Source organism: Nanorana parkeri, unplaced genomic scaffold (assembly GCF_000935625.1).
Source record: "Nanorana parkeri isolate BGI_ZX_2015 unplaced genomic scaffold, ASM93562v1 scaffold864, whole genome shotgun sequence".
NCBI classification, from domain to species: Eukaryota; Metazoa; Chordata; class Amphibia; order Anura; family Dicroglossidae; genus Nanorana; species Nanorana parkeri.
In genome coordinates, this window is record NW_017307132.1 from 703,773 (window position 1) to 727,801 (window position 24,029).

Below are 24,029 nucleotides of genomic sequence, written 5' to 3' on the forward strand. Positions count from 1 at the left end.
ATGTATTGTTGCAGGCACTCTATATGTATATGTACTATATACTACATATAGAGTGCACTGAACAATAGATTTACAATTATCCTCTGCTAATATGAATGGGTTAAATGATCCGTAGTACATGATATGTAGCCCTGTACCCCCTTTTCCACTTACAGAGCTAGGTTATTTTTCTTTTAAATAAATATTAATGTAATTTTATTGGTATCTATCTACCAGTAGCTGCCTCATTTCCCACCCTCGGCTTATATTCGGGTCAATACTTTTTCCCAGTTTTTTTTGGTAAAATTAGGTACCTCGGCTTATATTCGGGACGGCTTATACTCGAGTATATACGGTATTTAGTTTTCCCTTTTTCTTTCCCTCCACATCCCTCCATGCCGCCCACTTCCCTTGCCCCTTTTCTTCCTCTCCCCCTCCCTCGTTTATTTTCTTCTCTCCCTCACACCTTCTGCAATATATTTTATTGTATTATTGTTGCCATATTGCTGGTCCTCCTGCTTGTTTATAATGTTCCTATACCTTTATGAATCTATGTAGATTTTTTTTTGCTCTGTGCAAGGTACTTCTGGATGTAGAATGCCTTTGGTTTTTCTTTTTTTGTATTGTTTGATATGTTGTTCTTGCTTACAAAAATATAATAAAATAATTCTGTAAAAAAAAAAAAAAAAAAACATTGCCTTCAATGACTCAGTTTGGTAAACACAGGTCACACACCCCAATGACCTATGAATACAGCCACACACATTGGCACACAGGAAATCTGACCCTAATCATAAACACCCTAATCAAAAATACAGTTTTTGGCCCATACAAGTGTGCCAAAAATGAGAAAGTAACAGTTTTATATTAACTTACCAAGGAATGCATTCAGTAAAAATGTATACTATTTTCAGTGTCAACAGTTTCCACTTACCCATTTGTAGGGTGCTTGGAAAAGACAAAGTCACCTTCTCGTCTTCATTCTGGTAATTGAAACCTGTGGCATGAACTTCTGCAATACGAGGGGGGAAAAAAAAGCTTTAAGATACAGAACACAGCAAGCACCTAAAGCATGTTTCTAGACATCAAAGGTATCAGATCTTCGCACGTAGACTTGTATAGCACCCAACAGTTAAACCTTCAGCTTTCAAATATTTCTAGTTAGGTTTCAGGCTGACTTTTTTGCCCCAGTAACTCTAAGGAAAGAGGTCCATGCACTGTATCAGGTTGCATACAAGTATGGTAATGCAGAAGTTGTTCTGTAAATCACATTCTGTTCTCACATTTGAAATGTCCTCAATATTGTTACAAAGTTAGGTGAGGTTGAGCTTCTTACACATTTCACAATCCTCATGCACTGTTTCTTTACAAAACCGTGGGAGACCTTTCTTGTGCATGTCCATTTAATCCTATATCCATAAATGTATTTGCTGATTCCTTCGGTGACTCACCTTAACCCAATAATCTTTTAACATTTACTCCCTCTGGTTGCATGGTCCATTCAGACATCTCTCATGATATATGGTCATTACCAATGCTCAGATGTGTACAAAGGATATTGTGTATTTCCAGAAAGGATCATGTCTGCATATATCTCCCACTGGAGTTGCTGCGTGGTCGTCCCCTGTATAGTGGAGCCAAGGTAGAGCTCCTTTTCCCGCCATCGGTCTACTATGGGCAACTGCTCCAGATTCTGTCTACTCAAATTGTGATACATTTTCCCCATGGGTACTCCAATACTGAGGGGAATTTATCAAAACTGGAGCTCAAGCTTCCTAGTTTGAAAGCCACACATGCGCGCTGAGTACAGCGCTGCTGGCAGAAAGCATGCACAGTGGATCCAGGTGAATCATGTGTACACCATTTTAATTATATATAAATATTCACACACACAAACACCCCTCTGGTGGCACGGCTTGTCTCTTTAGTTCCCTTGGTCCTCCTGCTGGTAGAAAATCTTGGTGGTGGCAGTGGCGCCCAAATATGCTGAAGGCGCATCACCCACACTTCCAATTATATCCTGCCCACTGCTCCTCCTACCTTTTTCAGAGCACAGCCTGCATGACGCAGGGTTCCTTCTTCTGGGCGACATAGTGACAGTGACATAGGTCACTGTCGCCCAGAATAAGGGACCCTGCGTGGCCCCGAAACGTTGGCTGTTTGATGCATGTGACGATTTAATATAAAGTGCTTTACTTCTTGCACATATCTTCGAGTGCTGGTGACTTCTATTATGGACTGCCACAAAGGCAGGCGCAGCGGTCGAGGATTTATACTGTGGGTAGGTGGAGCCTTATCCACATCAGATCTACTCTGCTACTGATTGACAGCTGGGCAGATTATTCGCTATGCTGTCTGCCAAATGCCTGCTGCCATTAGCAGAACAAATCTGATGGTGAACAAGTCCCTCTGCATTTCCATCAAGCTCCGCCCACTGGCATATCAAATGCCAGTGGGTTATCGGCAAATACCGAAAAATAATATTGGTACTCTGTACCGAAATACCGGTATCTGTGCATCCCTAGTTTAAAGCACTGGTATCGGCGTGGACTCACCAAGGCATTAGCCCCAAAGGCTAGAGCATCCCTGGTCTTGGCAAACAAACATATCCAGCTTGGCTACATCTGTTGTCCCTCACCTGTGACAAAGGGCTCAAAACAACTCCAGATGTAGGGCTCCCTTTCCGGGATCCAGACACTGATGACTGGGGTAGTTCACCTGCCATTTTTTTCAGGAATGAAATGCGTACAGCAGACAAGGCCAGAATGCAGCAAGTTCCACCCAAGCAATTATCAAGTTTGCTTCTCTTAGGGCCATGTGACTTCTGGTGCCTACTTGGTTGATGTAGGCCACAGCCATGGCATTGTCTGACCGAGTTGCGATTCTTCCAACAACCAGGTCTCCTGGACTGAGCACAAGCCCAACAGACTGGCATTTGTTGTGAGCACCTTTCAGCAAATTGGAAGGAAGGACTGCAGCGCCAGACTGGATATACACCCACCCAGGACAAGTTTTGTGTTGCTGGACAAGCGGAGAGAGGGATCTAAGGATCAAACCTGTTAGTCCCACGCAGCTAGGATATTTAGCTGCAATGGCTTGGAATGGAACTGAGCAAAAGAGACTGCTTTCAAAGAAGGTTGAATTCATAAAACATCGCATTTCTAACCGGAAAGGATCCATGGGATGGATGATGGGAGCTGCAGTGCCTGTGGATGGCACCGCTGGCAGATCAGTAATAAATGAATTACCAGCACTCCAGAGTTCCAAGAATCTCAGAACTTGTTTATTGATTGGATGACAATAAACAAGGTCTGACATTCTTGGAACTCTGGAGTGCTGGTGATTTCTTCACTTTTTACTGCTTCAAAGAAGGCTACCATCGGGCCTAGAAGCAAATGATCAGAAGCTTCCTGTGTCATAGTAAACAAACCTGAGAGCAGAAAAACAGCAACTGTGACAGGAGAACCTAAACAGGGTTTTGTCCAATTCAGTTTTCTTTAACTCTTGGAGCTATTGGCTGCCAGCTGAACAATCCACTTGCTGTTGCATTATCAAAACAGTTTTTCACACAGACTTGAGGGGCTGCTCATCCAAGGCTCTGGGGCTTCCACCACGAACATAAAAAAAAACCAATATATCCCTTGTTTTATTTATTTTAATAAGTGATTTTACACACGGAGGTGGCGCTCTGTTCCCTTTTGTTTTTTAGGGTTTTGTCCAGGTGTAGGTATTCCAATCAAGGATAAGGTAACAGAACCGCTTTCTGCTATTTCAGGATCTATCTGATGCTCTGTAGGGTCTGCATTGTCAGCTGAACTTTGGAATACATGACCAGTGCTGACTGCTCCCTGAGGAGCAAGTAACTCAAGTACCCCACTCTGGGCATCCCCTTGGAGCACAGAATGGCCAAGATAGGGGCCAGCACCAGGACAGAGCAGAGAAGAGCAACAAACTGAAAATGCTGGGTACTCAAAGCAAAATGCCAGTAGTGATTATGGGTATATGTAAATATACATGTCCACTGAGGCCAAGAATCCCCCCAGGTGTAGTGAGGCAATCTACAGGATTCCATCTGGAACTTTGGACTGATAGGAACAGACTGAGGATCTTAGGTCTAAGATCAGACGAACCACTCGAGCGAAAAATCGTAGCAAGAACACAGCATATGCGCAAAAGGAAACCGTTGTTGGTCGTCAAAAATTAGTTGGTTAGTATGGCTAACAAATCATTTTCTAAATCGACATTGGACTATGTTTAATGGGGTATTCGAGCTATAATTGAACAAGGGTTCTTGGCAGAAACAAAATGTTTGACCGAAAATCTACTAGTTTATGGCCACCCTTAATAGGCAGAGCCAGCTGTCAGTCACGGAGCTGGGCGGATCCCGGCATAATTGTCGGGATCCGCTTCAGCGTCTCAGTATAACGCGAGCAGCAGCTCACGGTATACTGCGAGCTACAGCTCACGGTATACTGAGCCTAGGGTGACGGGGGATGCTAGTTTGTGTCCTCCCGTTACCCTAAGGAGAACTGTGGAGAAAAGCCTTAACCCCATAGTTCTCCTTTAAGAAATTTGGTTGCCTTAGAGGGGATTTGGGTAGCTTTGAAAATCGGAAACAGGGCAGAGACAGGGATCAAAACTCCAGTTTGTAGCCTTTAATATTGATGCTCTGGACCCAGGCATTGGAAATGTCCCAAACCCAGAGTACCGAGAAGCCTGAAAGACGCCCCTTCTCTGTTAAGAGTGTTTACTTCTCACCTTGCCAGGCCTTGCAGCAGAACTACGCTTGCTGTTTTGGCTTGAAACCAAAAGGCAAGAGAAGGATGAAAGGAACTTTTTCTTAAGGGAGGGAGCAGAAGACTTCACTACCAGAGTTGTTACCTTATGAGTTTATGTCAAATCTTCATAAGACATATGTATATAGTTTTATTTCTTGTTCTAAATATTTCACCTGAGGTGGGGGTAGCTAGGAGGTAAATAAAGTATTTGTTGTGCTTATTACTGTGGAGGGGAGTGGCAGGCCCAATGAATTGCAAATAGGGTTATTGTCCAGCCCAGGCATGTCCGGATAAGTGCATAGCAGGTTTTTCCTGAGCCAAGACCCTTTGATCTAATAATATGTAGACTGGCCAATCGTAGAGAGGGGTGGGGAGTTATAAAGAGGGTCTTGGAAACCCTCCAATCTCCATTAGGCCTTGGGAGGCAACCAATGGGAGACTTGCCATGCATCCCTATTGACAGCAGGGGTATATTAACCCTTTCGCTGCCAAGCCCTCCGGAACATTTTTCAAATCAGCTGGCCAAGCCATTTTTGAATTTTCTGCAATTTTTTCCTATTGATTTGATTTTCAACTGCTGCGTTGCTAGCGTTTGTAAAAGACCCCCCAAACCATATATTTTCTGAAAGCGCAGGCCCGGTAGAATAAAAAGATGGTGATACTAAATTTGTAGGCCCTGCGATAATTGCGCAAAATCGGAACACCGCTCGGCCATCCTGAATTGCGGCCAGCCGCCGCTCGTTCCCGGGACCCCCCCGACGGTGATTTTTGTACGGATCCACGCTGCCACAGACCCTACAAGCAGTGGGGATCCATGGAGTCCCTCATCCCTCCCTGGGATGGCTCCAGGGAGGGATGAGAGACTCCAGATGCCGGCGGCCGGCAATTTAAAGGGGACAGTCTGCTGAACAGTTATACTATCTGCTAAAGCGACCATCAGCTTATAGTAGAACTGTAAATGCCAGGTCCGTATGGCATACTGACCTGGCCAGCTGGAAGCACTTTTGTAGGTCTGTATGCCATACGTCCTTGGCAGCGAAAGGGTTAATGATTGAAGGAAGGAGCTAGCTCTCTTTCACCAGGATGAGGCCCTCATGTGACGATTAATGGGTAACTATACATGTACTCTTTCCCCACTTAACTGTATGTCTGTTAGATACCAATGTCTGTGTATTTGGCATGTTTAAATCTTTTCTTTGTATGTTGTAGTTAAATAGATTGTTGGTTCATTGTATTCAAGTCTGCATACTATATACCAATAAATTCTGTTATTGTGTTGAGCTCAAAAATGTCATGATTGAATCCTTAGAATCTCATACCTATAAGTGTGAATGCTTATATAGCAGATCATAACTTGAAATAGTAATTCAGGTAACAGAGTCTTGGGTTTCTTCTTCTGAGGCAAGAAGGTGACCTATGTATCATAGATAACCGTGTATATAGAGAGACTAACATTGCACTACACTGCCATCCACAGCTCAATAGACAAATGTATTAGTATATGCGGTTGCATTTCAACACCCCTTCTCAACAGCATGTGCGTTGCAATATGACGTTTAGTTCCTCTCGAAGGAAACTGTGATGATCCTTTGGCAATGGCTTGGTGAGTACATCCGCAGTAATTTATTATGAAGCGCAATATTGAATGTTGATAATGGCTTGCTCTTAAGGGTCAAGATTTTTTTTTTTTTGTGATTTCTTTTCCTTCTGCTGCCCTTCTCCATTAATAGGCTTCACATTTGGTCATCATTTTGTCTTCCCATGATGTTAATTCCATTATGCTGTGTAGCAGTATATGATAGCTTACAGGGTGGTATTCTCTTTGTTGCCCAAGTGGATCTTCTAATTTCAGGTTCATCAGCAGAATTTAACATGGAACGTGACTTATCCATTGTGAGTTCCACCTCTTGTTCCGATTCCTGTGCGGCTTCATTTTGCTGGTTCACTTCACAACTTCCCGGGATCATTGTTTCTGGTGATGGGTTTATATAAAAAAAAAAAAAAACTCCAACTTGTCACTTTGTCAGTCTTTGGGTGGAGGATTCCATCTCCCTTACCTTTGTTCACTATAGCCCATCAGAATACATTCTATGGTTCTGTTCTCCAACTTGGATCGCTTCTCGATGGCAACATAGGCATAAGCTTTACATCCAAACACTCTAATGTGCCATAGGCTAGGCTTCAGTCCATGCCACATTTCAAATGGGGTGCTTTCAATGGCTTCTGATGGTAGTCTGTTCTGTAGGTATGTTGCAGTCATGACTGCTTCTCCCCAGTACTTCTTAGGTAGGTTGGCATCCGACAGCATTCATCTGGCCATTTCTATAAAAAAGAGTGTGATTTTTCTGTTCTGCTACACCATTTTGTTCAGGAGTGTATGCTGTGGTTGTCTGGTGTAGGGCTGCAACAACTAATCGACATAATCGATTATTGAAAAAGTTGTCAACTTTTTCAATAATCGATTCATCGGCTTCCGATCAGTTGGCCCTGTTCACAGCTCCACACGCTGTGCGCCGCACCTCCTCATCACCTCACGCTCGCCGCTGCCAGACCTGCATCCACGCGCAGCACCTCCTCCCCGCCTCACACTCACCGCCCACCCACATCCACGATCGGCACAGGGATGCGGGGAGATGTACTAAGGGCGTGCAGGTGTGGGGTGATGACAGCCGCCGATAGACAGGTCCGATCTCAGAAGCAAGTTGCTGGAAGACTGCTCAGGTAAGCCTGCACTTTCCCAAACATGGTGCTCTATAATGTATTGCTGGGATTTGTATTCCTCTATAGCTGATGGTACATTGTGCTGTATATTATACATAGGAATACAAATCCCAGCAATAGTACATTATACAGCACAATGCAGAATACCACCAGCCATAGAGGACTACAAAACCCAGCAATAGTATATTATACAGTGCAATGCAGAATACCGCCAGCTATAATGTACTATTGCTGGGATTTGTTGTATTCCTCTATAGCTGGTGGTTTTCTGCATTGTGCTGTATAATGTACTATTGCTGGGTTTTGTAGTCCTCTATAGCCGGTGCCATTCTGCATTCATTGCTGTATAATTTTACACTTTCCATTTCACTATATTGCACACCACACTATCTTTTTTCTTTTTTATTTCCACCGCTCCAAGCTTGCTCCTGTGATGGACTACAACCTCAATACACACTAGTAGTCCCATCACTGGAGCCTTTTTTTTAAACTTTATTTCATTGTTTATCCGATTAATCGAACCTAATAATCGGCTAACTAATCGATTTTGAAAATAATCGTTAGCTGCAGCTCTAGTCTGGTGTACTATACCTTGTTTCTTCAGATACGATTCCACTTTCTTACTAAATGTATTCCCCTCTGTTAGTGCGTGTAATTCCTGGTTTCCACTGCAATTTGTTGCTGGACATGGCTACAAACTCTTGAAGTTTTTCTGATGTTTTATTCATGTGATTCATCAGGTAGGTTGTTCAAGAATCCTTGACCTTTACCTTCCGCAATAATACTTTCCCCATTTGCTAGGAACACTTTGTCCTTTGCACAAAAATCAATTTTTGTGAAGGTCTCATCACTGGTCATGTGACTTGTTGTGCCTGAGTCAATACACCATCCGTGTGGAATAATGTTCAGTGTCTCTTTAAGGTAGCACTCCATGATGTGCCTGCCCTTTCCTCTGTGGCTGCCTTATCTGTCTTTTGTAGGTGCCTAAAAACAGGATGTCCCCCGGCACTCCTTGCAGCGCTTCCGGTCCAAATGAAAATAGTGGAGCTCACAGTGACAACCATGGATGGCGCCGTGTACAACAGTCAATGAACAATAGAAATCACCAGCACTCCGTAAATGAAATTAAAAAAAAAAAGTAAATTGGACTAACGTCACAGATATCGCATAATCCAACGTTTCGGGACCATGCAGGGTCCCTTCATCAAGGCAGAGATGCGGTCCCTGATGAAGGGACCCTGCGTGGTCCCGAAACGTTGGATTATGCGATATGTGTGACCTTTAGTCCAAATAAATTGACTTTTTTTAATTTCATTTACGGAGTGCTGGTGATTTCTATTGTTCATTGAATTTTGCTGCTCAGATTTCCAGATTGAACAGTCCTTTTTCAGGTGACCATTCTTTTTACAGCGAAAACACACGCCGCTCTTGTGGACTTGCAGTGTTCGGTTTAGTGCCTGGACCCATAACCTGTTGGTTACGTGTTCAGATGAAGCACAGATCTCGAAGAATACTGAATTAATGCTGAATTTACTTAAGTTTTACTTGCTTAGAAGAACATTACGTGCCTGAATACAGCATTCTGCAGGAAACATAGATATCAGTATATGCTGTTGGATTTCCAGCAGATGGCAGAATACCCAGACCCTAGCAGTGAAGGGAAAAAGAAGCACAACATGGAACTCACAGAAATAATTGCCCCAGAGGGCTAGAGCCCTCAATAGAGCCACAATTTGATTATTAACCCCCACTATCCTCCATGTGCAATTTCCCCAAAAAACTCACAACCAGCTGAGACCCTAACATAAAAGGAATGCGGGTTTGATGAAGCTTCTCTGTAGATTGTGCATATTGTGTAGACTGAGTTTTAACAGCAGCATAAGTGTGTGAATAGCTGGAAGTGCTTGCAAGAGTTGAAATACAAATTCATTCTGGAGCCTCAAAATTAACCCATTAGGGGACTGGGGCTAATGCTTGGGAAGCATGGTTGCAGCTTAGCTGAGGGGCTTTATGTCCTTCCTACAGATGCAGCAGAGGTCAGATCTTCATATACTCGGGTTGGGCCTTCAGCCTTTAATCTCCGGCCGCACTGGCCGGGAGGAGATCAAAGGCTGGAGCTGCACGATCTCCACCACTGTCCAGCCACACTACCTCGCCATCACCAGCAGAGGCACGCGACCCCCAGCCCCTAGCAGAGCGGCAGGCAGCCTTTGATCTCTAGCCAAAATGGCCGGGAGATCAAAGGCTACAGGGAGCCATACAGTTGTCTGTCCCCCCAGCAGCACATCAAACAGCTTTTGATGCGCTGACGCACTGGCTGGGAGATCAAAAGCTCACAGGAAATCAGACGAAGCAGGGCACCACTTGGGCACCAGGCGATGTGCTTGCACCCAACTGCAGGGCCCCATATACCTGCCACTAGTGGCCCCCAAAGACAGAGGCCGTGTTCCCGACGGCCACACAGGCATTAGGAGGTGAGGCTGGTTGCTGAGCAACCTCCTGTGCCTGCCCCTGTTCCTCCCCTCTCACAGCCTTTTAAGAGCTGTGGGCAGGCTTGGCAGGCAGTTCCTCTTCATGGTGACTGACAGCAAAGCCTGAGCTAAGGCAGGGCTCCAGCTGTGTGCTTTAAAAGGGACCTCCACCGGGAATAGAGTGAAGTGAGCCAAGCTGAAAAGGTCAAGTTGCTGAGTGTGAGTAATAACGCTTTCTATACCGGATTGCTGCCCTGAGACCCCGTGCATTTATTCTCGCTGTGTCGGACTAAACCTTGTGTGCTGACCTTTTAATAAAGAGCCCCTTCGCCAGAGGGTGCATAAAACTAATCCTGCTCTGTGTGTGTTCTGTGTCTCCCACATCCTCAGTCACACCAATATTACGGCAACATGTAAACAACGTGATTGTCCAGCTAAAGCTCAGGTGCCGCCAATCCAACGCATTGGCACTCAGCGTTCAACCTGCGAAATCCAATTCCCTGGCCAGAGCGCTAAGGGCACAGGCGCTGCCAATTGCAAGCGTGCACGCGCAGCGCTCTCAGAGATTACAGAAGACTTCAGAGATATAAGGCATTCATATCCAGAGAGGAGTCTAAGGACAGTACCAGTGACATTGTCACCTAGGAGATAAATATAGAAGTAGAGGAAGGGAAGCTAAGATAGTTAACAAATAGAAAAAAAATTATATGCAATTCTATCAAAGGTGAGTGAGAAATAAAAAGGAGGGAATTTGGGAAATGAGGGTGAAGATCCGCTTTAAGAATAGTTTTCCCTCAATCGCCTCAGTTCCCCTCAAGTAGTCATAAAGCTCTGCCACAGCCAAGGCCAGACATGTCCGCTGCCGTTCTATTACCGCACATCCTGACCTGGAGGAGCAGTGCTCAACTAACCAATACAATTGCCGCCTCCTCAGAGGTGACCAAAGGTCAGACACAGTCTGTGGGCAACCAGGTAGGCACACCGGACATGTCAAACCCACAGCTCCCACCGCCCAACCCACTGTCTCACCATTGATTCGCTAATCCTTTTCTTCTGTATCTTCATTGGCTGGCCGGCAGCCAGTCTCAGCTAGGATCCGCTCACTTCCTGATCTATAGAGCCAACGTGTGACAGTTTCATTATCACACGTCGGCTCAAACTATGAGGGTGAGTATAAATCACTCACTCATCTCATAGTTCTCCTTTAATGTCAGATGCACAGCTCATGCTACTCTATCAATAGCGCCAGATGTGTAAAACCAAGTCTGTGGCTTGTTTTTTTTTTTTACTTCTACAGGAGTGCTGAACACAGCTTTTTGCATAAGCTAAGCCTGCATTGCAGGCTACAGCCATGTGCATGCAATGTTTAATGATGGACTCAGCCCTGTGAAATACACTGCAGGATACCTGCAGAACTCTGCCAATACACAATCCTCTTCCCTTCCCCCAGCACTTGCTATATAAATCCAGCTTAGCTCTGCTCTCTGGCATGGCCAGGAAGCTCCATTAGTGTACTTGTCTGCTTAATAAAGTAGAAAACAAATAGTCTGTAAATTAGTGTCTTGCAGACCAAAATACCAAAACCCCGAGTGAGAACTTCATGATCAAGCGCTTATCAATTTAAAACGAGATGCAGTGTTGGGAGCTAAATATGACGAGATGGAACAATTCACAACCATTTAGGCAGCATGGGCAGTGTACTGCTATGCTCAAGAGTTCCAGACCATGGTATCCACATGATAATATCTTTCTGGTCATTGGTGAAGAAAAAAAGGGTCCATCCCCTCTTCTCCCTTTTTTTTCGCTTTACTTTTCCCATAGTTCCTACCCATTTTAATATGCTCTCCCATCCTTTGCTTCTCCCTTTACTGACACACCATATGTATATCACTGAATATCCCCCCCCTACCATAGCCTGCTGTTGTCACTTCATACTCCCCAGTTCTAACTCTAATTACGTAAAGACAACAATGCTGGCCTTCAAGCTAGTTACAAACTGAGTGAATTTCAGCCGATTCAGCAGGAATCGGTCCAAATTTGATCTGTTGGTGACCCTGCCTCAACAGAATTTAAATCATAAGATCGACAGGGGAAAGACAATTCCAGGCTTTTGGTGAGGTTAAAACACACTCACTGCATATTTGCAGGAAACCCATTACAGGAAAGACCGTGTGTCCAAACCCTTTAACAGAGATTTCCCAGTTTTGTGCCACTCCATGTCTCATATCAAGTCTAAAGGGGTCAGCATCTTAATGTCAAAATCTGTCCAGTGGCAGCTTGTGGATCAACAGGTGGATGACAAAGGGCGTTATATATTTCTGAAGGGGAAAATTGGCAATGTCCTCCTGGTCATGCTGGCCAATGTATATCTTCCCAATTCTGACCAGCTCCTCTTTTTCCAGACTATTATTCCTCTCTTTGCCTTTCTGGAAGGAGTCTTGCTCCAGGGAGGGGACCTCAACCCAGTCCTGGATCCCCTCATGGACGCTGCCAGCTTTACAATACAAGCGATTCTGGCGGCTCAGCTGCTGCCAGATCGCTTCTATGGGCCAGTAAAGTTCAAGGGGTGAAGGACTGCACTGGTTAGACAGGTGGTTCCCGTCTCTGGGCCATGTGGGCCTAGGCCTTCAGTATGTGACCGGATTCCAATTAGGGTAGGAGTCTCTGGTCAGTCATAGTGTCGGGAGTCCACAGGTTTTTTTTTATAGTATAAAGTGGTTTTGTAACCTATGCAGCATGCGCAAATTTGGGTTTATTTATCTAGCCAGTGCTTTACAATATGAATCAGTTTCTCCATTTCAACAATTTTGTTCAGTCTTGAAAACCAGTATTTCAAGTTAGGTGGTTTAGATAACCTATGCAAAAGTATGCACATCCTTGCTGCAATTTCCACATGCATGGTCAGATAATTCATGTCGTTTCCATTTGAGGGCTTGTTCACACCATCTCCAGGTCCAGATCTGGATGCGTTTTTCAGAAAACCCTAGGGTTCCACTCAACATTAGTTGAAAACAGCACAGGTAGATGATAGCGTTCTCCTTTCACTAGCTATAGTATTACAGGCCGTTTTTTTACTACGGCCGGCCCGGAGGCAGTTAAAATGCTGTTCGTTACATCCAACAACACCCTCAATATCACTGCATTCCAGTCATCATGACAAAACACCACAACCTATATATTATGACTGCATGCACCTTTATACATGGGTCACATTGCTAAACCATTCCAAAAAGCATACAGTGCATTTGAACTTCCTTATGGCCTATTTCAGAGTTAGATACTCATCTATCAAACACATCAGCATCACTTGTCACGCCCATCCTTAAAAAGGCCCATTTCCTTCCGTAAGCCTCAAAGCTACTTGTGAAAATCGTCTACAGCCACTTGATTTGCTTCCTTTCTTCCGACTACCCTTCTTGACCCTTTCCAATTCAATTTTACATACTACACAAGTCATACAGACAAGCAAGTTAAACTTCAAGTCTGTACTTGCAGGTCTCTGTAGATTTCCATTATAATTCAGTTTTGATGTCTTCTGGTCTAACATAATATTGTCTATACTATGCTCTACTAGCAGGTGTCAGACAAAATCACAGCATTTGCCACAGCGTTATGGCAATAGCGATTTACCTGCGTCTGTTAACAGATACGCTTTTTAGTGGAAATGTGTGTATAACACTAGTTTTCAGTCTGTAGTTCAACTTTCTATTTAAACCTTCTCTTGGCAAATACAGACATAGCCTTATACTGCAGAAAACATAAAAACAAACTGTTCAATTTAAAGCTCGGTACTTCAATAGCAAACATTGAGATGTTGGGATTGAAAAAACAAAATACAGGAGTGCAAAAACAGGTGACTCACTCCACGTGACAGCACTGGTGCTTGGGGGATTTGCCCAGGGCGGTCACATGGGGGCATTGAAACATAACTAAGCTCTGGATAAAAAAAACCAGACTAGAGGTAGATGCTGCTGAAGAAGCATACATTACAGATAGCCTGTTACTTTGCCCTCTAGGAGCCCATAAACCAGTCTTTATTGTGAAAAGAACCAGTCATTCTTTCTTGCTCCCGCATTCCAATATTGGCTCATCACTATGACACAGGGCCTAACTGACCAAAAAAGAAGATTGTGATGTGGTAATAAAACACTGAGATCCCAGGTGAAGTCTATATTGATCTGTAAGGACATCCTAGTACCACTATTTACACTCGCAGCATGCCTCAGTTTTGTAGTACGCAACAGACGATCATAAGAACAGAGAAAAGGGATCTATGTCCCATAATGTACTCTAAGAAAGAGGATTTTACAGAGTCAAAAAACCTGTTTTCTTTAGCATACACTACAGGCTACCCCCGCACTACAAGGGTTAAGTGCTCATCTAAGTATAGAAGAAAAAAAAGGCACACACACACCTCCGTCCTGCCTGCTAGACCAGTCAGTCCCGGCAGCCTCTTCTCCCCTGGGCTCCTGCAGTCTAAATACCACTGGCATCCCGACATCTAATACAAGTGCATTGACTTGCATTGCATGTGAGGATGGTGAGGGACATGCCAGAGTGGAGGGAAGATAGGTGAGCAGTCACAGCCAAAAACCTAAAGAACAGGTGAGTATCTTTTTTTTAATTATTATTTTAGACCCCTAACCAAAACAAGCACTCAACCCTTACAATGCACGGGTAGCCCTACTGCAAGGCTTAATTTAAAATATCCCTAGAGTTCTTTATGTCAGGAAATAGCCAGATCCACTATAGGAATTGTTCACTTCTTATGAAACCCCTCCCTAATAGGATATTGCTGAACAAAACACTTGGCAGGAGTAAAGATTTTTCTGGGCTAGGCCAATCACAATGCATGACAGGTTGTAACAGTAATTGCACTGGAAAGGTCTTAACTAGTTGGGGCCTCCAAAGAGAACCCAGGTTGGTGACTAGGTGCTTCTGATGCAGGTTGCTCCAGGTCAAAGCATGAGGGTAGTGCATCAACAAGGACAGAAATGGTATTACTGAGTTTTGGTGTAACAGACTGAGACTCATGTGCCAAAACATTAAAAACATACGAGGTATTCTCCCCATCAACCTCAGCTGACTGTGCAAGAGCAGCTGCAGCTATTGGGAAGTCAGAGATTCATGTTTGCATCCCCTGCATTGTGATGCAGCTAACATGGCTAAAAATCTTCCCCTAAACGCAAGACAGTGTAGCAGAGAATTCCTCTGGAGAATACTGAGAAGAAAGCAACCCCATAAGGGGTCAAGAAAAACTCTGAAGGGTGCTGGGACTCAGGCAGGGAACAGTTATCAGTGCCGTCTGTGCCAGGATCTTTCAAAAGGCACTCTGCAAACCGTCCCAGAACGGCGAAAGGCCACACCAGCATACCGGTGCCTAAGGAAAATAGTGCTACGCCTATACACCGATTCACAGTTACCCATAAGGGGGTCCCCAGTAAAAGCCTCCACCAGGCCCCCAATGAAAGGTGATAAGCTTACTGCAGCGGTGGTCTAAGGGCAGCCTGCGGTCCCCCCCACAAAAGCCTAAAGGATGTAGGAAGGGGCGGATAGGACAAGCCGCATCCCCATAGTCTTTGCCCTCTGGCATGAATACTTCATAGGGAGTCTGCAGAGACAGGCTTCCACCAGTGGGTGAAGATTGGCTCTGGTCCAGTAAAGCACCCTGTGGCTCACTCCCACATTACTTCGAGGGTGTCCAGGAGAGTGTATTTTGCAGAGGCCAGTGTATGAGGACACATTATAGGCTGGCCCCGCTTCTTCACAGCTGGGTCTGGATGCACTATCCAAGGCTATGGCGAGGTTCAGCCAAGCTAGAAGCTACAAAATGAGCTCCACTGGCTCTGCAGCAACTAAAGAAATCTTGCTAAAGAGAAAAAAAAACCTTGATAAAATCAAAAAAAGGTAAAAAAAATAAAAAATAAAAAAGGACATCCTTTCTTCTGGGACACTAGAAAAAACCTGAGACATGCCAGAAATGGGATGGGTCATACTGGGCTGCCCTTACAGATTTTGTTTGCCAGTGTCCAAACTCCTGAATCCAGTAACATAATACAAGGTTCCTAAATTACTGTCTTGTGTCCCGTAATGTACGATTAAAGAAGTATTTTTTCTCCCCCCCACCAGTTCATTTTTTCCCTTCACAACTTGCACATATTTGACGTACAATAGACCATTCTACAGGCATATCATTTAACAAACAATACCCAGTTATCGTATGTAAGAATCGTCACAGCCATAATTGCCATATATGCTAGGCCAGGTGGTGAAACTTTATCATGAACAATTTTAAATTACAAGGGAACACTATACCTGTACATGTTTTTGAATAGCAGTGTTCCTTCAATAATTGGCCTTTTGCTTATTTCGCTGAATACTGGTGTGCTGGTGACATTTCTACAAATTCAGTTTATTCACAGTGCCATCCGTGGTCACTGCAACCACCCACCTGTCTATCCAGTTACTTCTATCCAGTAAGGAGTAAAGCAAGATATCTGTTCATCACTATACCTGCACAGACTCGAATAATTGTTCTATAAACTTACCTTCATCTCCTTCTGGAGCAAATGAGGCAGTAATGATGTCAATATCAGCACAGTTCATCACAATCTGGTTGGTAGGATTTTTTACCTGATGAGGAAGAGAGACCATAAAATTCAATAATATAACATTATACATAGCACAGATAATACATTGCTGTGAGAACAAATTTAGATAATTTATTTGCTTACAAAAAACAGTGCTACATCATTAGTGCTATTAAAGGTTTTATGCATTTAAGTCATGTTAATATCAACCACTTAAAAATCAACCCTAGTCCCAGCTAAAGCTTTAAAAAAAATCACTACCTACACTTTGACAACAAGTCTGCAAGACAGAACATCACAAGTAAATTATTCATGCCGTGTTTAAAAGTTGAAGAGCTGAGGAGCAGAAATTGGACTAACCTGTTTGTCTGTTAGACACACCTTGATAAAGTCAATTAAACCCACCAATATGCACAAACACAACCTGCTATGTTCACACAATGTCCAGACCAGATCTGCAAACGCAGTGCATTTTTGCAGCATTCGCATTTTTGTTTTTTAGCTTAAAATTGGCTTTCAGATGTAGTCCAGAGCATTTGCCTGGATTTCTGGTGTGTTTACATGCGTTCCAGACCTAAAAAAAAAAAATTAGACTAGCAGTTTCTTTTTTTGCCCATCTGGACTGGGACAGACTGCACTGGTGTGAACAGAGCTCAGAAATACCATAGGGATACATTGGGATGTTCTTTTGGTCCAGGAACAAACTGTTATGGTCATGGCGTGAACAAGCATTGTGCCCTTCTTCACATTTGTCTCAGCTTGTATAATGAGTAGTGTGGGCAGCAAGCATCTACAAAGCTTTCCGCAACATATGTTGAAGCATTTAAAGCACCATTCATCTGCAGTAAGGGAAAGTCCAGGATCGATCTTAATGGAAGTGATGACTGACACTTTAGACAAGGTGCTAGCAAGCTTTAACACTACTTAAAAAGGAGAAGTATGGGGTACTTATTTTTCCCCATAGTTCTCCTAAGGGTCAGGGGAGGACGCAAACTAGCGTTCTCTCGTAACCCAAAGCTCATTACTGTCGAGATAAACCTAGCTGCGAGATTGCCAGCTGGCTCTGCCTATCTAGAGGCAGAGCCAGCTGTACACCCTCCCCCGGTCCGTTCCACCAGTCAGCGCTTGAGGATCGGAGCGGGGAGGGGGGAAATCCCTGCAGGGAGCCATGAGTGACAGTCACGGCTCTCTACAGGGACAGGATCGAGAAGTGAGCAAGCGACGGTATGTGTTTGCTCACTTCCCGATCTATTGAGCCGACGCGTGACAGTTTCATTGTCACACGTCAGCTCGAACTATGAGGTTGAGTGAAAGTCACTCACCTCATAGTTCTCCTTTCAAGAGTGTTAAAAGTGTGCTAAAACTTGCTAGCAGCAGGTTTAGGGTTAAAGTCGATAGGTACTGCTTTCCTGCGTTTGATGTGCTGTTGGAACTGACGTCAAACAATCCATTCGACTTTCATTGAGCAGTACAGAGGCTGTGTTTGAACTATTTGCATTGCACTGCTATTTAGACCTATAGGGAAGTGAAGCTACCACATGTGCACCTGACAGGAAAGGCAGTGGCTTACCTAAGGGGCTTCTGAATACAGTCTGCCAGGGCTCCGAAGAGGAGAAAACTGATCCAGATATCTAAAGGAGGCACTACAGTAGCATAAAACAGCATTAGGGAAACTTGCTTGAAGATTCTTCCAGAACAAAAACTCACATGAAAGCTAGTGAAAAAGAGTACTACTTTCAGAGCTGAGGGAAGACATCCATCACCTAAGGACACTAGCAAACAACTGAGGCAGGCTGGAAATGAGGGGTATGCACGGCTGTCCTACAGCTTTGATTGATTTGCCAAGTGTTTAAATCACCCAAAAGGTAGTTGCATGACCCAGTGGTCCAAGAATTCAAATTCCCTTTGTCCTGTGATGTACAATGAAGAAGCAGCTTTTATTCATCCATGTGAGATTATCACCAGGCTTACTGTTTCTTGCAGATTGAGGGTACATTTTTTTCAGAAAAAAGGACTAGGAATTTCCCCAATTTGGCCACAAAGGGTAAAGAAAAAAAAAAACTTGATTTATGCTTCCAAAGTCTACACAAAACAAACCCCAAAAGCATTGCCTGTAGATGGGCATTATAATGTACACACCTGTAATAACAGCGTTTTTACAAAAAGGATGATTGTTTTAGGCAACTTTAAATACAAACCATACTTATAGAACTGTTTGGGAAGATGGTAAGGATGGCAGCCTGTGTATAAATACATATTCATATTTTCAGACTCTTATTAGGATCCAGAGTCACCTGCAACCTACGTCTGTACTTGCACAATCAGTTACACCTCATTACAGCACATTTCTCAACTCCTACTCTGACATTTGCTATTCACTTTCGTAACTTTCGTAACTGTTCTACTACAGTTCTCCGACCCACCCCAATACCTTTGCTGACTCTTGTGCAACATGTGCATACTCTACCTAGCACATTTCTCAAATGTTCCTCAGTACTTACTCTCCAGCCTACTGACCAGTTTGGCTAAATTGCTCATTGCAATGTAACCGGTTATCCTCCTTCCCTCAAAATCTAGCAATGTCTACAGAGTTCTACATTCTTTTTAATAGAAGAGCCTGAAACCAATATCCTCTGCATAGTAGGATGCAAGATCAGGGTTAGAGACCTGATGTTGGCTTCTGTGATTGGCTGAAAAGTCAACCCAGTTAAGACCTGTAAAACAACAGACCCACTTTGGACAGTGTTTGATAGGAACTGGTATAGCTCTATCTAGGGCTGTAAATCAGAGGATCAGAAGGTGTGGATTTTGCCAAAAATAAACACTATATGCTGCCACCTGCATTTTAAATTGTACTGAGGCTAGGGCCCAAATCAGCTGTTTCCTACAAAAAAAAAATTCAAAATGAAGGGAATGTCTGGAGATAACACTTGATAGATCATTAATTTTATCATAAAGGCTTCTGTAACTCTTATAGGACCAGCAATAGGAGTATTAACTCAGAGATGCTCTTGGCAATAGGCATTTTAACTCAGAGATCCTTTGCCTTTAGGCGATGCTCTTCGGAAACCAAAAGCTGATAATTTCCTTGTTCAAACCCAAGAGCGGACTAGGGATAGGGGAACTGAGAAGCAAGGTCTCTAGCCAAAAATCGAGCAGTTAGAATTAGAATGGTCCTCTCTAAGCAAAATTTTTAAAGGACCTGTGGCAGCAGCCTGAATGGGAAAATGGGAATCCTAGGCTGATGTTCTAAGGATTAATTCGAGCATCTACGCCCTGCCAGGTCTCGAGTTGAGTGAGGGGAAAAAAGGTTTGATTTTGCATTAATCTTTGAGGCGAACAGGGGTATTTGGTAAACACCCCAAATATCTATAACCAGCCTTAAAGTACCTGGATAAAGAGGCCTCTCAGACTCTCTCAGCCATCAACGGCTGCAAGAAGCAGCCAGACAACAGTGGAAACCCTTTAATTGAGTTGCAGAAATAAACTATAATAGTTTTCTGCACCAACAAATGACTGCTTCTGCTGTGGACTGCAGCAACTGCCTGTTGATCTAAGCCACTGTTGGCATACTTGTGCAAACGAAACATTGTGGATTACCAGAAGACCTGAATACATTTGATCATGCAAAGAAAGCTTACATTTTTCTTCCTGGATATCCTAGTATAAAATCTCTTATACATTTAGAGTCTGGAAGCACTATCCTCCTTGTGAGACGACTCCAGCTGAGAATGCCACTTACAATTAAGTGACTGAATCAGGGCATCTCACCAAGATGAATCCCGTAGAGCAGGGATGTCCAAACTCCGGCCCTCCAGCTGTGATGAAACTACAAATCCCAGATAAAAAAGTTGTACCTTATATCATTAATTATACTTAAAACAATTATGTCACATTTCTCATTCAGGGCAATTAAAGCATCTCCTTAAAGCCCACCCCAAGCCGCCTTTACTCACCTTCTCCATGCTCCCCCACTCGCCATTACCCTGTAGTCCTAATCCTGTGTGCCTTCTTCAAATTAAGTCACCTTCTTACCGACTTACAGTTTTCAGGCCTGGCTACTGGCCGCTCACCCAGAGTACATAGGTGTCCCCCCCCCCCCCACCTGGAAGCGTTGGGTATTTTGCAACAATTCAGATGGAGGAACTATGCAGCAGGCAATTGAGGAGAAGGTCAGAATAAGCTATCAGAGACATAAGGATTACGTTAGTAGCACCACTGACATGTAAACAGACTCCCCTCTGCTATAGTAGCTGGTGGTTTGTGTACATTTTTCACACTACACTGTTAGCCTTCTTGTGGAAGTGAATATGGTGTTTGTACCATAATGTGCCCTCCCCCACCACTACCATGTGTCCTGAGCTCACTTGTTCCTTCTGGTTGCCCGGGACTATTGTAGCAGATGTCAGGATGGAGAATGACAGGAGACCAGCAAACATTTATTCTCTGTTCTTTCCTGTGAAGAATGAACACGTAAGACATCAGCTCTGATCACTTACACGTTCAGAACGGTCATTCCCTGGCCAGGAAAGAGTATAATCTGTGTTCGATTAGCTTCAGAAGAGTGCAGGGGGTGACATTAGGGGTCTAACAGAACGCATCACCTGCACTATGATATCACTTAAGAGGATCATCTGCCCCATTATGATAGCAACAAAGTTAGCTATGAAACTTTTTTTTTTTTTTATACAAAATTTGAGTTTAATCAAATGATTAAAAAAAACAAAAACTAAAAAGCCCCTCACACCCAAATACACGCATGTATACGAATGCAAATGTGAGCAATGCACCTGCCTGAATACCAAAGCCATCAGCGGAGATTCCTCCATTCACACGCTTTAATGTGGATAGAAAAAGCTATTGATTTTCTCTTGTTCAGCCACAGGCAGACAAGAGAAAATCTAGCCATGTATGGCTAGCTTTACATTCTCAGCTAAGCACAGGCTTGCAAAGTGCAACAAAATGTGCTTACTTTCTCAGCTAATGCCTCTATATTAATGCCTCTGTAACCGACACTACCAGGAGTTATGAAGTGCAGGTTGTCCTCTTCCAACTGTCCCTGCCTTCTGTCACTATCTATGCGAGTTGACATAGGACCATAAGAGTGTTGACCATTGCCACAAATCTTACTTTAAAAGAAAATAAAAAAGGTAATTTATCAACTGACTGGCTTACTTGCTTTCAGGCACCTGTTGCTTCTCCACTGCTCCTAAGCACAGGCCTGAGGCATCCATTTCCACCTTTGTAAATGATTAGATTTTATTGTGGTAATGAAGAGGTGCAGTGATTATGTGTACGTGTGTACTTTTACATGACTCACATTTTAGGCTTTCCTCATTTTTTTTTAATGAACTTATTAGGCCAGAAGCCTAAAAATTAAAACATTTCTCCACAGGAAAATCAGTCTTACCCTCAGGGTCAGATTGTAATCCGGCTGTAAACAGCTGTGCCCTCCCTGTTATGCATTGCAACATGATCAGTAAAACATCATGTCTGCCTTTGCACACAATACACTGTCCAGGGAAGGGAAGGCTATCACTATGAATATTAATGAATGGGAGAACTCAAAGAGCTTGCACAGAGGCAGCCAATTCCATGAGGATATGAAGATGAAAGATAACAAAAAAAGTAAGTGTGTGTTCATACAGCAACTGCATATGCCTGCTTCATATACACTGTGTACACAGGCAGTCCCCGGATTACGGACAATCCGTACTTATGAACGGGGTCCACAGCAGCCGCCGGTACATTTAGGAGAACTGTGGCTGCAGCGGCCTGTGTCCTTTCAAATCCCCGCTGCTCTCCGCGCCCATGTTGGCAGAGGCATCGGGGACACAGATCGCTGCATACCGCCGATGCCCCACGTACTTCGCGGATGTGCCGGCTTCCTCTTCAGCCGTTCCGTCGGCTTCCCCGGTCAGGACGATCCTCCGGTCTCCTGGTCCGGCTCCTCTGCCCCGCCCCCCTGCCTACTCTTCATTACAGACGAGGAGCCATACCCAGCCTGCTATTGGATATTGTAAAATGCAATAGCAAGCTGGCTATTGCACCCGCCCACTGTCTGCGGTCAATCAACATGGGGGGACCTGATAGAGAACTTTCTGCTTCAGGCCCCTCCTCTGCTGATTGACAGCAGGCAGATGCAATAGCCAGCCTGCTATTGGCTATTGCAATTTGAAATATCCACTAGCAGGCTGGCTATGGCTCCCAGCATTAAAATACAAGAAAATAAAAAAGTTTTAAAAAAATAAAAATTAAATTAAAAAGACAAAAAAAAATGTAAAAAAAGTAAAGAAAAAGTTAAATCAAAATTAAAAATGCAAATAAAAAATAAAGTTTATAAAATAAAATTTTAAAAAAATTTTTTTGCTGCGTCATTTTAAATAAAAAATGTTTTTATTTATATTATAATCTTCTGAACAACAGGAACAGACAGCAAAAGAACCGTGACCCTTCGCTATGCTATCCAGAACTAAAAAATGTTTTTTGTGGCTGGAGTTACACTTAAAAAAATGTACCTGTTCCGACTTACATGCAAATTCAACTTAAGTACAAACCTAAAGTCCCTAACTTGTATGTAACCCGGGGACTGCCTGTATATTGCTGTCATATATATAGATTTTTTTAAATCCCTCTGCAAAGGTGGAAATGGGCTTTAAAGAATGAGTACGTTTTCACATAAAGTACACATGGGGACATCTAAATCAAAATGCAGTGGCAAGAACAAAAATGCATGTTTATAAAGCACATAGATGCACTTTACAAATGTGCTTAGAGCTGCACTGGCTTTAGGACTTTAAACCCAGAGCGCTATTCTTCTGAAGGGGAGATTAGAAAGAAAAAAAAGTGACTTTAAAGTGGAAGTCAAGTGGGTTGGTTAAAAAAAAAAAGTGCTGTGGTGGTGTTTGCCGTAATGTGCTAATATGTACAGCATACTAGCAGATTATGGCCAATTCACCTGGTAAAAAGATCCCCCTCCAGCACGACACTGTCCGCTCTCCCCTCCATCACTGCAGGTGCCATCTTCTCCCTGTCTTCTCTCTGGTTCGGAATCTTCGGCCTCTTAATTGGCCTGCCAGCATGATGTTACTTTGTCTTGGTATGATGCTTGTGCAGCTCAATGCACAGAAAAATAAAAAATAGCTGACAGGCAAGTAGGAGATTTTTGCCAAAAGGGACTTACATTTTTTCTTCTGCTATTAAAAAAAAAAAAAAAAACACACAAAAAAACCTGCCGGTTGATAATTATTTTTTTTTTAAACAAACTTTACTTCCACTTTAAAAGAAAAAAATTAATAAAGTAAATATAAAAATTAAAAAGACTGACACACATATGCAAGCATATGCACACCTATTACATAAATGAGGATTCCGCAACAAATATTACCCTGTTTCCCCGAAAATAAGACCTACCCTGAAAATAAGACCTAGTACTATTTTTGGGAATTGCTAAAATATAAGACCTACCCCGAAAATAAGACCTAGTTGTG

The 24,029-nt window shown here is 43.4% G+C and overlaps 1 protein-coding gene across 1 annotated transcript in view; it reads right to left on the reverse strand.

Annotated features, from left to right (window-relative positions):
- Positions 1-24,029, reverse strand: part of NPEPPS (aminopeptidase puromycin sensitive) — a 77,294-nt gene that overhangs the window by 48,914 nt on the left and 4,351 nt on the right. The window contains exons 2-3 of the mRNA XM_018565598.1: positions 16,498-16,582; positions 914-991 (exon numbers count right to left, since the gene is read on the reverse strand). Of these exons, the coding sequence (XP_018421100.1) occupies positions 914-991; positions 16,498-16,582 (163 nt within the window). The remainder of the gene's footprint in view (positions 1-913; positions 992-16,497; positions 16,583-24,029) is intronic.